The sequence below is a fragment of the Carlito syrichta genome, unplaced genomic scaffold, assembly GCF_000164805.1.
Source record: "Carlito syrichta isolate Samal-C Ts95f unplaced genomic scaffold, Tarsius_syrichta-2.0.1 Scaffold179627, whole genome shotgun sequence".
Classification (NCBI taxonomy): Eukaryota; Metazoa; Chordata; class Mammalia; order Primates; family Tarsiidae; genus Carlito; species Carlito syrichta.
In genome coordinates, this window is record NW_007123723.1 from 247,281 (window position 1) to 265,453 (window position 18,173).

Sequence of the window (18,173 nt, forward strand, 5' to 3'; positions counted from 1 at the left end):
GGCTCAATCCTGTCTCCGTGGAAAATCCAATATAATTCCCTTTAACCTCTTCCTTCTTCCAACATGAAAACTAGTCTTGGCACTATATGCATGCCCATAACTCATGGTATTTTAAAATACTGCTTATTATATATTTTTTGCTCTTTCTTCCCAGCTCCTTGATGTATGTCTTGAGTTTGGCTTGTCTTTAGATAAAGAGTTTCAGGCCCTTTTTTGTACTAAAAAGTATGACAAAAGAGGAAGTTCTACTACAGATAGTCTAACTCAGAATTATTTCTGCAACATAACCACACTGGGCTGTGATGTTATGGAGCTTCCAATTGCTATTGGGCTAAAGGAGCCCCTGCATTTGGGGATGTAAGCTCCTTTTTAAATGTGTTTTAAGCAAACTTACCGTAGAAATGGCAAATTAGGCTCTCTGGTTCCTTCAGAAGTAAAATTTAAGACATTCTCTGAATTGTCTTATTTTTGTAAAAATCTTGAAATTATTAACAACTGGTACTGCATGGGCAACAACCAACCACAGCAGACTCCACTTAAAGAACCAGTCTGACCAAGTGGCTAGTACAAATGGTTAGAAATCATTTCTAATTACTACTCTCTCATAAATAAATCTAAAGGGCCTCATCTCTTCCTCAAATAATTATAGGATTTATATGTTAAATAATCTTGGCTGGATAGAAAAAAAAAATGCCCTTTGGGAACATGAAGTAGGAAGGAGAGCGACAAAAAAGTAACTTACCAGTGAGATTATAAGTGAATTCTCAGTTTCTTTTGCTTTTCAACGAGGGTGGGTCAGGCCCTAAATAGTGAAGGCCCTTTCAAGGGTCATAGTGTTTGGTGGTTTACCACCATTCCAAAAGCGGCAAACAGGAACAGAATAAAAAATGGACAGACTTTGTCCTGGAAATCAATATCTAAGTTGAATGGATTGACTTAGTCTTTTATGAGTTGAGATAGCTCACATCCTAGTCATTTGGTTATATATTCTTTGTTTCTTTCCCTTCCTGCCTTCCTTTCTCCATTTCACCCTTCCTTCCATGAGATTCTCTTTGACAAAAAAAATTAAAGATATAAATTACACTTTGAATGTAAATAGCAAAGAGATGGTTGGTTTATTAATGAAAGAAAAAAGTCTAATAAGCAAAGGACAGAAACTAAAGTGAGAAGACTGGTTACTTCCTGAAGGCCAGATTCTCATTAAGCAAATATAAATGGAAAAATGGCAGGAATTTGAGGGTCTCAAGTCTCTTAACTCAATCCCTATCTCTAATTGGAGATATAGGTTAGAGGTGAAGGGATTAGATACAGCTGGATGTTGAACTAGGGATAAGGGAAAGCAGGGATGAGCTTGAGGAGAAAACCCTAGAAATAGGTGGAAAAATCTGACCTACATGATTCAGGTATATTTGAACTTAGAAATTTGCAGCCTGAACCTAAGGAGACTTCAAATTGGGAGCACAAGAATGAACCTAACTATTCTATGTCCAGAACAGAAAATGTTCACCACATTAAGGCTAGGAGTATTGTTTGGATAATGCAACAAAAAGGACCATTATTACAGCCCTGGACAAATTGTCTCCAAGGGCTTGGCCAAAGAGAGGCAGTCACACCCATGTTCCTACTCTTAACTTAGATCATGTCCTCTGGGATCTGAAAGGGATCATAGAGTCATCTGGATAAATCATCCTCATTTACAAATGAGGTAACTGAGACTTGGAGAGTTTAAAAACTCAATATTCAAAGCTCATAACCGGTTATTTGCAAATGTGGCTCATATTAATCTTCATATTCAACTGTAAGTAGAAAATATGGTTTTTCCCCCTTTCAACCTAAAAATATCTCCAAATTTCTTATGTGTTCACACATCTCCCCTTTCCAACCCTAACCAAACAGCTTTAATAGTCTGTTTATTTAAAGTCTTCAATCAAATTTTTTACAAAGTACTTCATAAAATGCCACAACCCTTGGAAGGAAAACGTTTCAGAGTGTTCTCCAACATTCCTTAGTCACAATCACTTTTATTTAAGGTTTTTTATATTGGTTCGAATTGGTACTCTAAAATATAAGTTGCTTAGACAGAAAGTTTTCTCAATGAGAAAGGCGATGATGTACTTATAGACAGATACTTTCTGTTTTCTAAACTGCCTGCAGGTGAGTCTTTGGTTTCCATAGCACCCAAAAATTGTTAGTCTGGGAAGATGGATTTTCTGGAACCCTAAACTAGGACTGGAGATCAGAGCCTTATAATGTGGACTATACCAAAGAAGACCATCATTGTTCTGAGATGGACATAGGCAGAAAGACAATCTGTCACAGTAGAGATGGGTGAAGATTCAGGATCAAAAGAGCTCAAAAATAGAAACAAATCAGGAAGAAGCCCTGGCATTCCCTTGAGCCCTCCAGTGATTTTACAAGTCTTCTGTTTCCACCTCACTTCCAACTTGCCAGGCATTGGTGTTTACCAAATGGGCCACCAACCAGTTATTTTTGTGCTTCCTTTAAAAAAAAGCCGGATTTTATTTTCTAGTTAAAAACATTTTATTATTACAAAGGCCAAACTGCATAAGCTTGTTGCTCTAACTTAAAAGAAAATTAATTTCTGCCAATTTGGGTTTGGGGGTGTTGATGAACCAAGGGGCCCTTTGCTATAGGAAACCATCTTAACCATTATGATTATTTTTTTTAATTTAGATTCAAATCTCTAGCCATAAATGCATAAATGAACATGAGCTGAGATGGGGCTTGCATTTTTGCTTCTAGACTGCCTTGGTAGGGAGAGACAGAGGGAGGAGAAGGTAGGGGGAATGGGGCACTGTGCCCTGTGTTGGTTAATAGAAGATCCTTTATTTGGCCACCAGAGCCTGCCAGAAGAGACCAAATAACTATAGCAAATTTGGAGGTGGTGATCAGCAACAAGAGTGAAGAGCCCGCTATGGTTCATGAAGGAAAGAAGAGCGTGGATTGACGTGAATGTACTAAGGTGACCCCAATGCAAAATCATTATGTAAAAGAAGGCCTAGCTTTCAGGAAAGTTGTCAAAATCCCAGCAAGAGATTCTCCCCACAAACACATTTGACTTCTGTTGGAAACCAAGAAATGTTTATAAGCCTGAATATAGACTGTTGACGTAATTGTAGTCTGCTGAGTAGACTAGTGATTAATTATAAGTAGTTTTAAACAATCCAATTGGACAAACATTATATTCACAATACTTTTATAGAACTAATTCTACAAAATGTGACGACAGAGTAACCACAGTCCGACAAGTCACTGCAGGACGATGCCTAACAAAGTGGCAGCACGACTATATTGGCTCTGCAGGGAGTGGACAGAGGTGGAAGCTCATTTTACCTACGCTGGTAATTGGAGTACTTAGTGGACATATGTTTTCATAGTGATCTCATTGCTTTGCTCTGATCTGATTTGCACTACCATAACTAGGTACCACAATGCCATGGCCTAAAGAGTTAATGGAATAGATATCATGGGACTTTGGGGGATACTTTGTTTAGTTTGTTCATTTACGTGTCCATGGCTTATACTTTTTAAGAAAATAAAAATCACTATCACGTCCATGCTTCTCCAGAGATCCTGATGATCATATCAAAGATGGATAATTTTGAAGTTGAAAAACTTGCTAAGTTGATCGGAACAAAACAGTTGCCGGGCGACTGTACACCGAGCATGCAAACAACAGCAGAGCTCTGAGACACTGAAATTGTGTCTGATGGCTAGAAAAATCTTTTGACCACAGTTTGAAGTGGCTGATACATTTGATTTCATTTCACTGCTGGTAATTTTCAAAAACTTTTTCTAACAGTCTATATTGAGTACATTCATTGCTTTCCTTTTGTTAGTATTATTTTTTAAATTGTTGTAGCAAGTTTGTGTTTGGCCCCAGCAACTAAATAAAGGAAAGCATGCAAATTAATATCTGGGCAAATGTCATCTCCTTGATCATGAAAATGTTCTAGCTTTTAAACAAAAACTCAGTGAGAATGAAGGCGCTCTCATATCCTATTGTGAAGTAAAACTCTTCACTGGTTTTGCAAATTCTCAGGCTAGAAACTCTGAGACTTGGAGAGTAGAGAGAAAGTCCACACCAGACGCTCCCAAAGCTGACATGACTTGCACGGGTGGTTTGGAAATATGAAATAAGAAGCATATAGCATGTAGGAGCCCCCACCACTAGAACAAGGTCTCATGTGTATCTGGGCCTCAGATTCGACACCCCAGGTATGCCTATAACCCTCCTGGTAGCCTTAGTTGGCCAAGCAAAGCTGAACTGGCAATTGTAGAAAAGCTGCAAGAAGGTCTTCCCCTTTAATATATGAACAAAGGGATGAGAAATACAGAATGAAAACTAAAACTACAAAAATATGACTTTCAACTGTGAAAATAAATGTTTCCATTTATTAAGAGCTGGTGTCAATGCCGATCAAAATACACACCCATCCAGGAGAGGAGTAGGTATTTACCTACCCCGTTGTCTTCTTATTTGGATATACTAAAATACATGTATACATTGTTGGCCATTGTAAAATTGTTTTAATAATTAATTTCCCTTAATTACAATTAATTGTGGTGGTGACCATCATTCTCCTCAAAGAAAAAGAGAGAAAGAAGAGAAAAACGCATTAAGGAGTCTGGCCACTTATTCATTTCGATTTTGCATTGTTTGGATATAGGGAAGATATTTGACAATGAAAAAGAAAAGAAAAAATATATTTTCTTTCTAATAAATAAAAATAATTTAAAATGCTAGAGGCTATACATGACTATTTTAGTATGTTCATTTATAAATGAAATTATTTTCTTTTCCAAAATACATGGAAGCAATATTCAAGGCAGACAAAGAGAAAGATCTGTCTACTTTATTTTCTTGCAATTCTTGCTTATCCTAACGTTTCCACCAGTGATTCAGCATGTAAGAGGAAGAAAAGTCACGTCACCATTTATGAAGTTTGTCAGGCTTTAAAAAAATAGTTCTGGTCTCCTGGGAGTCAACATTCATCTTCAACTTCTCTGATTGGTGGAATCAAGCTGCTTGTGGATTTATATTGGTTGATCTGGTTAGCCATGTGGGTACTCATGGGCTTGATTTGAATGTTTCTGGGATAGGCATTATCCGGTTCATCTGTAAACCATTTCTTTTCTGCTAAAGGGCAAAATGGATAGAGAACAAGAAGGAGAAATGAGAAGTTTAATTAGTCCTAGGGTAAAGCCTTTGGAAAGTTCATTGAAAAATGCAAAAAGGTAATCAATAGAAGCTGACAGTGAGTAATTGCTAAGAGAGACAGTGCAGTGTGGGGAGGACCCCAGAACCTGAAACATACCTCTGCTTCTTGTAGCAAGTGATGAACACAATGTACCATTGGGACTCGGAGGCAACATGGGTGGACCTCAGAGAATAAGGAGGGATTGGATAATAGTCTGTGGCAATGTTCTCTGGAGGTACTTTTGTGACCCGAAAACTTTGGTGGAGAGGAGATGTTGCATATATCAGATATTGGGTACAGACATTGTGACTGACAAATGATTTGTGCATCCATTGGTTTGAGTGAAACATTGAAGGACACCATCCTTGTTGCAGAAAGAGTGATCTAGAATCGTACGCAGGGTTGCCTCCTCCCTGTCTTTACTTGGTTTTGCTCCTAACAAGCATACATACAGGCAGGCACATGTCAACTACACCACTCTCCTGTTTCTATTGCAGCCAGTTTTGGGGGGTCTTAAAGTAAACCCATAGATTTTGCTGGCCAATGAGAGTGAAAATCGGAATAGAGACCAATGTTTTGAAGAGGACTTTGAGATGGCTTTTATTTCAAGGAAGAAAACTCTGTATTGGTAAAAAGTTATGAAAAGGGTTCCAAGTGGCAATATCTTAACCGACTATAATAAACCAAGCTGTCGACAAGGGAGCTCGATGAAGTCTTGGCATTTCATTTCCAACCTAAATACAGAAATGGCTGAGAAAGAATGCTGAGTCAGGGGGTTCGGGGGCTGGGGTGAGAATGAAAATGGTCTAGCATCCTCTCAGCAGTGCAAAGCTATTTTACAAGCCTCAGTCCTCATCCCCGCCTCTTTCTAGGATTGAAATTTTCTGGGAAATTGGCCATGTGTATAGATAGGGAAGGACTGGGCAAATAGGACATTCTAACTTGGGAATCACACGCCTCATTTTAGCTGCTTAGGGAAAGAAAAGTAAAAGAAAAAAGGTAAAAGCTGTCAAGCACACCCACTGCTAAAGAGACAAGAGCCTCGCCAGTGTCTTTTCCTGCTTACCAGAACAATTCGTAACTGCCTTGTCAGTGGTCTTGGACTGACAGGTTCATGAAAATTGCTCACTTGGCTTGATGTGGGTGTGTGTGGGTGTGTGCACATTTGGCTAATGATTTATAAATGAAGCATCTATGATCAGCTCATGACCGTTCTGCTTGTTTCTCCTTCATCCGTACTTTTGCTGTTTCAAATGCCCTGAGTACTCAGAGTCACGGATGACTGTCTCTGGAGCTGGGATATGCCTGTGTAAAAGCCTCATTCCCCTTTGTTCAGCAGATCAGTTTACCCCACAGGAAACTTGCTACCTCTTGCATCAGTCTCCCCGCACCCCCTTCCTGCTCTGGCTCTCTCACCTATTATAATTAAGTTCACTTTGATTTGAACAGATTGGACGATAGGAATTCATAATGCTACATCCTCACAGTGAAGCTAACTGATTAAGTGCTTTAAATTATTCCCCCTGACAGAATGATAAAGTTACAATCTGTTCTGAGATGATCTACAGCTTGCCAGACTCCTACAGCTTCTTTCTACATTCATTTATCTTTTTGTCAAGCAGAGTTTTTTTTTTTTCCTAAGCTTCAATTCCATAGATCTTTTAAAGTCATCAGCACATCTGAATTATTAATGAGGCTTTAGAGGCAAGGTTCCTGATGGGCTGGTTAAAAAAGGTTGTATAGAAATCCAGAACTGTGTACACATCAAAATAATTTCAGCTCCATTTAAAAAACCATTTAGTTCAAGTGTGACATAGATGAACCATTATGCATTTGTGGAAACCAATTTTTTGTGATCTACGATTAAACTAACCTTTCAGAGAGGAGTAAAGTGTGATGGTTATCATGTTTTAAAAGCATTGCCAAGCCGCTGAAACAATTTCAAACTCTGACTTTTTCAAACAGTTTATGTGTAAAGATGATTTTCAGAGGGGTTGAGCCTGGTGTTTGTGCTCTGTTTGCCTGAGCTGCCCTTGGTTTTGGCCATGCTGTTATGCACACTGATTTTGCAAAGGGATTTAGTGCTAGGTTGGACATGCCAGGTTGGAAGAGTGAACTTTGCTGATGGAAATGAGTAGGTCTTTTGGGTGAAAGACCTAAGACAGCTGCAATTTGCTGAAATTTTTACAACTGCTGCAGAGAATAATTGTTCAGAATTTAGTCTTTACAGTTCAATTCAAAGTTGGCATTTTGACCTTTCACAGCAGAGAGAATATCAATTTCCTTCTGCTGTCTGTAAGAAAGAGAGCATTATTTCCCCCATTTAAGCTCCTCTCTTTCCTTTTAAATGCCTTGCCATAAAAAGGAATCTAAGCAGAGTAGCCCGTGTTTTGGTCATGTCACTTCAACACAAGGAATGAGTTGTGTTAAAGCACATTCTGGTGAGGAGTTGAGAAACAGCTGTGTCATTTGGGTGCCTCCTAAGGTATAAATATATGTTGTTGGAGACTTGGTTAGGTAAGATGTTGAGGAAATGGAAATAGATGGATGCTCTGGGTGTTTTACCAAAATGTCTGGTAGCAAAGGTATTTTAGGAGGAGATTCTTCAAGAAACACACATTTTAATGATCACCAGTCATTCGGCTTTCATGGAGAGTGTTTCAAGTGGACTATTTAATTTATTGAATCTTTTCTTCCATAAAAGAAACAATACCAATGGGTGGCTACAAAGTTGGCCACAAGGAGGAGGATTCAGAAATGGAATTCAAATGAATGTTGATGTGGTCAAGGATAAATTCAAATCCCTCTGTTTATCTCTTTTCCCTTCCTCATCTTACATGTCAGAATGATTTCCAGGGTTTTATTTTAATCCCTAAGATAGAAAGGCACTTGATCTGACTGGAAGGACTTCCCATTGCCAAGGAAAAATAACTTCATTTGTTAATAAGCTTCTTGAGAATGAGATGCCTGTTGTCATCCCTCTGAGTACAATGTGTGACCTGCCAGGAGTTAGTAGAATTAGGAAAGAAGAGGCATTTTAATCTGTGGGCTAGTGGGCTAGTGGGCTAGGAGAACAAGATAAAATCTGGGAAACATCTGCAGAGAGATACTGGTGAAATGACTGCCACTGCCATGGGGAGATGCCCTCTATCAAGATCAGCCATGCCATGAGCTGTGTACCACGGACAGGCAATGAGGTGCAGGCTTAGGAGACAGTGTGGGGTAGTAGGTTAAAGTCAAGTGCAGGATTTCCTAACCCGTAGGCTGTGGACCAGTAGCGGTTGGTGGCTTGTTAGGAACTGGACCGCCCAGCAGGAGTTTGAGTGATAGGCAAGCAGAGTTCCGCCTCCTGTCAAATCAGTGGTGGCATTAGAGTCTCAGAGGAGCAGGAACCCTATTGTGAATTGCATGTGTAAGGGATCTAGGTTGCATGCTTCTTTTGAGAACCTAATGCCTGATGAACACCTTTCATCATCCATGGAAAAATTGTCTTCCACAAAACTGGTCCCTGATGCCAAAAAGGTTGGAGACCATTGGTCAAGCGGATCTGGAGCTCGCACATTCTAGTTGTGTGGCTCTGAGTGAGTTATTACTTAATTTATCTCAGCTTTATTTCTCTTCTGTAAAATAGGGTGGATAATACAAACTTTCTGATATTGTTGTTTAGATAAATGGAGCTAGTGCACTTGAAGCATGTACCACAGGTCCAGATACATGGTAAATATATGTGAGTTGTAAAATTATTAATACTAATAATATTAGCAGGCATTATATCATAGTGGCTAATTTCATAGACTTTTGTATCTCAGATGCTGCATCTTTCAAATAGAGACACTAACAGTATTTACATCTGAAGCTGTCATGAGGATTGAATGAGTTAATATATGTAAAGTGCTTAGAAGACTGTCTGGTCCAAGGTAATCCCTAAATTGTTAGCTTTTAGTATAAGGTTAGGACTAATCTCAGTACTATCAGAACTAAAGGATGATATAAGGATGAGCCATACATTTTGAGTATGATTACAAATGATGCCCTTCAGCAGAGACTTTGGGGGTATATAAATTGGGGTGCTGGCTTGAAGAATGTGGATTGGGACAGTAGAGATAACAGAGGAAGATTTTGTTGGTAGTCTTCATTTGGGTGGTAAAGAGGAAGGGGTAACCTGGTGGTGTTGTGTCTGGGGAATTCAGGGCTGCTCCCCTTCTGTAGTACCTCAGTGTCTCTGAAATATTGGTTTTCACTCGACAGGTACCCTATCCCACCCGAGCACCATCTGTGCTTTGCATTGCCATTTTCATCACTGAGACCTTAGGGTTTAAAATAAGGGTCAGGACTTCTTCCAGCCACAGGGCTGCAGGTCAGCCAGAGGAGCAGGCTATGGCAGGAAAGGGCCCCAGACCCAGACTGATTGAGCTTCCTGGGGCCCCACAAGCAGAGAAAGAAACAGACTCCACTGTGCAAATTGAGCTTCTTTGCTGGCTCTGTGGGCTGTCAGTACCGTGGGATTTAGCCTTTTCACATAACTACTCCCCAGAGAAGAGTACAGAAGAGAAGAGACAATAATACAGCAAAGGCATTTGGAATAATTGGCCCTCCTCTCACTGCACCACAAGCTGAGGTTTAGAGAGAAAAGGCTTGAAAAGAAAAGATTCCATTTGGAGAGAGATAACAGCTGAGAACAGTAAGGGCTAACAAGGAGCTTCAACCTTCAAGGGTAACGCTGTGTGGTTTCACATCTCACATTTCTGATAGGCAGTATGGCACTCTTCCTCTGCCCAGCAGACCCTGGTGCCCGCAATGATCCCACCCACACATACTGCTTCCTCTCCTCTGTGGGCAAAGGATGACTATTTCAGAGATGGAAATTGTTTGTACCAGAACCAGAGCAGTTTCCATTTATGAAAACTGTCTCACTTTTTTGCAGTTGTCTACCATGACTCTATTTGTCTCTTTTAACTGGACATCTAATGCTGCCATTCACTGAGCACACAAACTGCCCCCTCCTGGCCCTTCTCTTCGGCCCTTGGTTCATTCAACACCCTGAGGACAGACTCCTCACTCTTCCCTTTCAGGTGGCAGGGAATAATCCCTCTCACCTTCAAACACTGAAATGAACGTGCAGTCTCCTCATGGAAATCAGTCAACTAGCTTAGTGACAGGTGCCCACAGCCACTTCTTTATCATAGTATGACAAAGCAGGGAGGGGTTGAAAGAAGCTGATTGAGAAATTGATTTTTACCCTGTCTTGACGTCCATAGGCCCTGAAGTTTCTCTACTCTTTCTCCTTCAAGGAGCCTGTTGCTATAGGAACATAGCCAGTTGATTTAATTGTCTCTATTGGGATGTAGACACCTTTAGGCTTTTCCCATGCTGAAGAAGAGCCAATCAAAAGATTTTTCTGGTCATCTGGGATCTTGACAATACTGCCAAGAGATACAGTCAGCCTCTCCACTCACTGAACTTACGCTGTTCCCCTTTCTCAGAAGCTGTGTGACCAGCTCGAGAAAGTGCCACCTGCACTGGGAGGCACCTAGAGGCACTCATTGTATTAAAAAAAAAAAAAAGAAAAGAAACAGGATAATTCAAAAAAGTTGTTAAAGGTATAAAATATGTAAGGTCAATTTACTTCAAATATTTATCGAACATCTATTGTAAGGTTCTGGGTCATCATGTTTAATATTCAGAACAGAATTTGAAACGTCTCCCAACTATGGTAGAAATTTAACAGTATTATAAGGGTATCACTTTCTCTTTATCCATTTGAACTGACTTTGGGAAGAACCCTGTGCAGTAGTTATTAGGGTCACCGATGATTCCATGATCATCTAAGTGTTGAGACTGAGAAGGCTTCCCTGTGCCTTCTGGTCTATTAATTTACTTATCATTTACCCCTTTCAAAGCCCAAAGCAAACTGAACTGAATGGCTTACAAATTGATTATCTTCTAGAATGGTGCAGATATCTGAGTTCCTAGCTGTTGTTCTTTTTAGATGTATATATTTTCTCTTCAAAGAACTCTTTCATTTTCTATCCTTGTCTATTTGTTTCCTTTGTTGGTGGGGAGAGGATGGGGGAGAGATATGATATGTGAAACTTGTTACCTCCTTCCTAAGTGAGTGGATGTTCTCCTGAAAGAGGAAGAGGGGTTTGGGGGTCAGATGGACAACAGTGGAGGAAACTCTTTGCTCTATTAAGGAAAATATAATAGTTTCAGCTAATAAAATAGAAATAATAATGATCCTTTTCCATCATCAAATATATCATTACTCAAATAGGGTCATTTCTCAATTATCTACCAGCAGGGCTTGATGGCATGCCCAAAGTCCAGGGAAAATCCCCAAATTCCATTTCATGTCATAGTCTGTTCCCATTCCATTCCCATCACAACATCATCTCACCTGAGTTGGTAATAAATTGTATATAAAATACACTTTGGATTTACTTCTCTCTATCTTCCTGATCTTTGGTTGGGATTTAACAAATATTTGAAAGGCAGGTAGCAGGAGAGACTTGGGTAATACAGAGACTGAACCTTCAGTCCCCAGATAACTGGATGTGGGCTACTGAGTTGACACAATACAGCTTAACAGTTTTAACTTTGAGTCGTACTGATCAAACATAAAGAACAATGCTTTTGCCATTAATAACCCTCCTGGTTTAAATAAAAGGAGGATAGAATATTAATAGAGAAGAAGATTTGCCAGATGGAATAGCTGCAAATGTTTTCCAGAAAAGTTTATCAGCTAGCATCATCACTTGATTTAGTAGGTCTTGCCAAGATAAACACAGAGATGTGAACAGACCAATGGGGGCACCGGGTTGGGGGTAGTAACGGGAGGGGGAGGTGTGAAAGAAGCTGGGTTTTTTTTATGGGAAAATGCTTTTGGGCTTGGAGCAAGGTACCAAGGTGGGCAGGGAGGCCACGTGCAGATTGAAAGGCAAGCCAGATGGAGAGAAGTTCCCCCAAAATACCCAACCCCAAACCCAAGAACACCAAAACAAACTCTAAGGAATCTAGCAATAGCAGCAGCACAGCCTCATTGCGCTGAGTGATTTAGAAAGTGAAGGAAGAAAGAGAAGAAGGAAGGGGAAAGGAGAGGGAAAGTGGGGGGGAAGCAAAACAAAATAAAATAAAATCACAAACAGAACAATATAAATAAAAATAAACAAACCAATAACAGAATAAAATTTGTAACTCCTTTTTTTTTAATTTCACAAAAGTTTTCACAAGGACAACGTTATAGAAGAAAACCCCCAGCAGTGGCTAGGTCATGCAGAACCATTAATTGTCATACCTTGGCCCATTCTATTCATCCTTGTTGCACTTTAGAGAGAGAAGTAAGCTATGTGAGTTTTACAATGCTTTTAAACTGTCATATTTCCTGTCGAGCACTTTAACTGGCACATTCTTATAGTTATAAATGTTCTGAGGGCGTAACTTTATAACCTCCTTTGCAAAGAATGCATGAAGAGCTCTTCATGATCCCAAACTAGGGGATACATATATATAGTTATATATATATATATAGTTTTATATATATATATAGTTATATATAAAGAGATAGATAGATAAGCGCAATATAAATCAATATATAGGGAGAAAGATAATTTGAAAAAATTCTTCCACTCATAGGGCTTTGTAATTCACATGTATACAATTATTCCCCACCCCAGTACTGGTTTGAGTACTACACTGCCCCTGTCTTTGGTGTGGGAAGGGGGTGGAGGTTCTGATCAAGCCTCACCATTTTGTCAGTAAAAGTGCTTGTCAATTCACACAGCAAGCAAATCTCCAAAACTATCATGCTTGAGGGGACAGGGGATCCAAAATCTAAACCCAAACATTCACCATAAAAACACCTTTTTAGAGATGGTACAGCTGTGACATTTTTCTTTCCTCCCTTCCACCCCTATTCTATTTGATGGAATTGTTAAAAATAAGCATTTCAAATATGTATATACCAGCCCAGGGCTGGTCCATCCATACAAGAATTTGGTTATGATGGAGTTGCTCAATTTTTAAGAACTACTGCACTGCCTAAAGCATGATTTGCATGCATAAAGCATCTGACATCTGTATTTTTTGGGGGGGAAAGCATATTTTTCTAACTCTTCTCTTGTGTTTACTAGCTGTTTTTTAAAAAAGAAAGAAAAACATTTAAAAAACACTACCAAAACATGTTTGGCTCACTGTCGCACTCTTATCCCCTGTCTCATAGTGACAAGGAACAGCTCTCTATTGTCATTATTACCCTGCCTATGTGAATTGGCTATGTTAAAGAAATTGACGACAAAGAATTTTTTTTCCCACCAGTTTTCCGCATTGGGACAGCAATATTATGCATCTGCACCAACGGCTTAAGGTAGTACTTGGCTTTTATCTCGGATGAGTCAACTGTGGCTTGATCCTCCTACATTCTAATTTATTAAGCATGTCGACTTCTAGAAAAACATGATCTGCAGCTGGGTTTATCTTCCTTTCACTCTACCATTGCCCCAGCCCTTCCTCCTACCTGGCATTAGGACCCAAACTAATCAAACAAAGGGGAGTAAAAAGGTCCCCTGAGAATGCGTGGAAAAATACCTGCTCTTTCCTGAGCATTATTTATTCTGTACATAAGGTAAGTAATTCACCTTTTAAAAGATGTAAAAGTCCCAGGAAGGCAGTTTTTAATGACTTAGATCTGATATGTATGATACATATGGCTTTTCATCCCAAATGTCACAAGTGAAAGGAAAAAAAATAGCTATTCATATGGCAACATAAGGAGACAGAGTAACAATTTAATACGCAATCAAACCTCTTTTCTCTTAAATTAAATGACTAGAATTTGATATATCCATGAATGGAATACTATTTTTTCCTCCATATTAAGGTTAGAAATAGTCATATGAACTCCCAAAGAAAACTAGCTCTGGGAAAAAAGACCTTAGTGAGTAACTAAAAAAATCTCTGATGTTCTTTTGCAACAAGCAGGTGCTTAATAATCATCTACACAAACGGTGAAAGCTTTTCAAATGCTTTGCGATTCTTCGGCCCAGAGAGTGGAAACAACAAATATGTTTTCATTGCTTTTTGGTTGCCTGTTTCAAATAAATGTGTGCTAACTTATTGTGTGTGTACAACAAAAGAAAAGAAAAACAACAAAAAAGTCAAAACCCAAAGCACCCTGATAATCCTGATAAATCAGAATAAACTTTTCTTTTACGTTAAATAAACTTGCTTTGCTTAAGTGACATTGATCACAAGTGCTCCCTTCTAATCTGTGAACTCATTCCTGCAGTGAGCTATTTATGTCTGGAGCATGCCTTGGGGTTATTTTTCCCCTAGAATCATAAATAACTTTTGGTCCGTCTGCTTATTTGCTGTTGTGCTCAAGGGTTTTATGGTGGTGAAATAAAAATGACAACCACATGCACACTATCATACATATGCAAATATGTGTAAAAAAAGGGGGGGGACTACAGGAGAAAACAGGGAAAGTTACTTTGTTGGAAACACCAACTGGGGAAATGAGTGGCAGATACAGTTTCACACAGTGGCGGTGGATACACATATCAAAGCCGCTCTTCCTGCACGTACTTCTGTTTGTCCCGGGACTCCCTGGACTTGGGCCGGTTCTGTCTGTTTGCCGTGGATGGGATGGAGTGAACAGAGGAGCTCTTCTTGCTGGAGGACTGTGACGAGTGGGAGGAATGGGACAGGCTGGCCCGGGACTGGCCGGCGTTGTGGTCAAACTGCATTAAGCAGAAGATCAGGTCCGTAGGCACAAGCTCAAACTCATAGGGAGGGTTGGTGATGACATACCTAGAAAGGGAAAGCAAAGATGTTACTAAGAGGTACCTGGGTGGAGAATTTCACTCTCCCTGAACCAAAAGAAACTGCCTGGTTGCTCAGGTCTATCAGAGGACCTGAAAGATGCACTTCTAGTTGGTCCAACGCCTTAAAATTTCTCTTCCAAATCAAATGATTTAACTCAACAGGGGAACCCAGCCAAGAGCCCAGGCAGAGATGCCAGATTAGAAGTGGTAATGGGAGAGCCAAATTTCACTTTCTATTGACTATATACACCTTTGCATACAAGGTCAAATTCACTTCCAATTCCAAGTAGTTCAACTGCAGGTGTGTTCATGGAATGCAAAAATGCAAGTTTCATTCTAGAATTTTCTGACAATCCCAGACATATATCACAGAGTCTTTGTTTATCATGACCAACTGTCTCCTTAGACCAGCCTCACTCTTTACCTTTTAACAACCTACTTTATAGAAGAATTTACTATATGGAAGAATCTAAAACGCCTCCTTGCCTGCTTGTCAGCACTGCTTTATTGTTCTCAATTAGATCAGGATTTCTCTGGTTAACACCAGATAGGACAAAAATAATCACCATGTTTCATCTATAACTGTATATCTCCAAATGTGGTCCTTAGGTCCAACAGATCAGCATCACCTGGCAACATCTTTAAAATGGGTATTCTTAAGCACCCCCTCCCCAGGACTGTTGAATCAGAAGCTCTGAGGGTATGGTTCAGCACTTTGTGGATCAACTCTGCAGATGATTCTCTTGCTTGCTAAACTTTGAGAACCCACAGGGCTATGACAATTGTTCTCAACTTTGATTATACACTAATATCTGGGAGATATATATTTATCATATATCTATGTCTATATGTAAATATAGATATGTATTTATATAAATGTGTATGTGTGTGTGTGTGTATATATATATATCCTTCTAGTTAAATCAGAGTAATCAGAATTTTATTTTTTTGGTTTGGAGTCTTACTCCGCCACCCAGACTGGAGTGCAGTGGTATGCTCATGGCCACCCCAGCGTCGGCATGCTGGGCTCTGGTGATCCTTCTGCCTCAGCCTTCCAAGTAGCCAGAAATACAGGTGCATGCCACCACACCCAGCTAATTTTTTGGTTTATTGTAGAGACAGGGGTCTCACCATATTGCCCAGGCTGATCTCAAACCTGTGGACTCAGGCAATCCTCTCACCTCGACCTTCCAAAGTGCTGGGATCAGAATAGTTTTAAGATGCTCCCCAGGTGATTCTAATATACAAACCGGGCTGAGAAACACTCATCTCTGTAGCATTGTTTCCTAGGATATATTATGCAAATGAACTGATTTTGGTGATTATAGGATATACTTTTAATTTTTTCCTGCTCTGAATTTATTTTAATGCATATTAGAAAAATACAATTAGCATACCTAAACTGTTGTTTTTCTGCTTAAAGTGAGAATATGCAGTTAGAAAAAATAAATATATAAATGTAAAAGTGAGTAAATTTAAAATATATAATGTAAAAATACAGAATTTTAAGATATGGCAAAAGAATGATTTATCTTAAACACTAGCAAGTGAAATAGCTCTATTAGTAGGTACCAACAGAGGTTATCCCAGTAGCTGGAGTTTGAGGCTGATGATTCTATTCAGACTTTTGTAATTGGGTGGTGGAATTATTCTATAAAACTTGAATTCTTCCCATGATGCCTTTATATCTGCTATTAGTAATTAAAGAAAAATGTTTCCCATAACCTCCAAACTCAATGTTGGACTTAATATGGGCAGAGTAATTTGCAAGTTGAAAGCATGTATAGAGATCTTTGTCTTTATAGTAGGGGCCAGGAGAAGGCATTAAGGTCTCCGGATTTGTCTGGGAGGACAGAGTAGAAACATACTCACCTCTTCGTGCATTGACTGGGGGTGCTGAGGTGGGCATCTCTCAGTCGGTAAATTCCAAAACAAAGCATATTATATGTTTTCAGAGCTTTGCAGAACAGATCACCATAACAACCACCATCCTGGGAGACAACAAAAGAACAGAGAGAAATATCCTTTTTATTTTCCTGAAAGTTGAGATCCAGTGGGGAAAAGGATGTTTCCATAAAAGCTTGTTGTGATATCTCCTGAGTTGGAGGGGTTGTGCCAGGGGACTGCGGCTGAAGAAGGCAACATGGTTAACAGCCTGGACCCAGTGTGGATGGTTTTAGGTGTTAGGTAATACTGGGGTTTCCCTCTAGTGACTTCAATTTTCTACCTGAAGCAACAAGATCTCTACCAAGATTATGCTTCTCCCTCATTTAGTAAGAGTGTAAAGTTTGAGGGTCTCAGATGTATGTTCAGCTAAAAGAAACCTGCTCTGCAAAATAGTGATTATGTTTAGCCTCGGTTCAGCTGTAACCACTGTGATTGAACCATGTTGTCAAAACTGCCTGGGTGATAATGAAAACCACTGCAAGGAGAAAGACCCCACCAGGTCCTATGGTGACAGACTCTTTCAGCTAAGGACTGTGTGAAAAGCACAATTTACAGACCTCAGAGATGGCAGAGGTGGACATGGATGTGTTTCCCTAGAAGCTGGGGTCCGCAGGCTGAATAACTGGGATTCACAGTTCTAATCAGTTCACAACCACCTTCCCAAGGTCTGGGCCTGATTCAGAAAGTGAAAGCAAAGGCATCCACTTGGAAGTGCTGGCTTCAGCAGCCAGGTGGCTTCAGGGAGGTGTCACCTGTATTATATGAAGGGCACGGGCCACTGTAGGATGACTTCACTGGTGATAAAATGACTACCTTTGTCTTTCCTATCACTGAAATTTGCACATGGGACCATATTAGAGAATACAGATGAGTCCAAATCTTAGCATTACTTAAAGTCTTCATCCTGGTCAAGTGTATCAGTAAATGAGTACTGTAGTAGGTGAAAAGAGTCACTAGCCACACAAGTTCAAGAATGATGCAAGTATGCAGCAATGTTTCAGAAAAAAAATAGAGACAGATCCTTTTCCTTGGTTCCTTTTCCTCTATTTGGCCTTTCCAGGCAGCACTATTGTTTGTGCAACAAGGTTATCAGTTCCTGTGACTTGTGGCTCCACCCCTTGTATACATCCATGAGGTTGGGCTAGGAATAAAGGTCAGGACTGCATACTTCTGCCAAAGTGGG

The 18,173-nt window shown here is 39.8% G+C and overlaps 1 protein-coding gene across 1 annotated transcript in view; it reads right to left on the reverse strand.

Moving 5' to 3' along the window:
- Positions 1 to 4,396: 4,396 nt before the first annotated feature.
- Positions 4,397 to 18,173, reverse strand: part of LOC103252913 (calcium-activated potassium channel subunit alpha-1-like) — a 37,955-nt gene continuing 24,178 nt past the window's right edge. Inside the window, exons 5-8 of the mRNA XM_008051504.1 lie at positions 16,916 to 17,034; positions 14,805 to 15,029; positions 12,517 to 12,545; positions 4,397 to 5,158 (exon numbers count right to left, since the gene is read on the reverse strand). Coding sequence (XP_008049695.1) covers positions 5,007 to 5,158; positions 12,517 to 12,545; positions 14,805 to 15,029; positions 16,916 to 17,034 — 525 coding nt within the window. The 3' untranslated portion in view covers positions 4,397 to 5,006. The remainder of the gene's footprint in view (positions 5,159 to 12,516; positions 12,546 to 14,804; positions 15,030 to 16,915; positions 17,035 to 18,173) is intronic.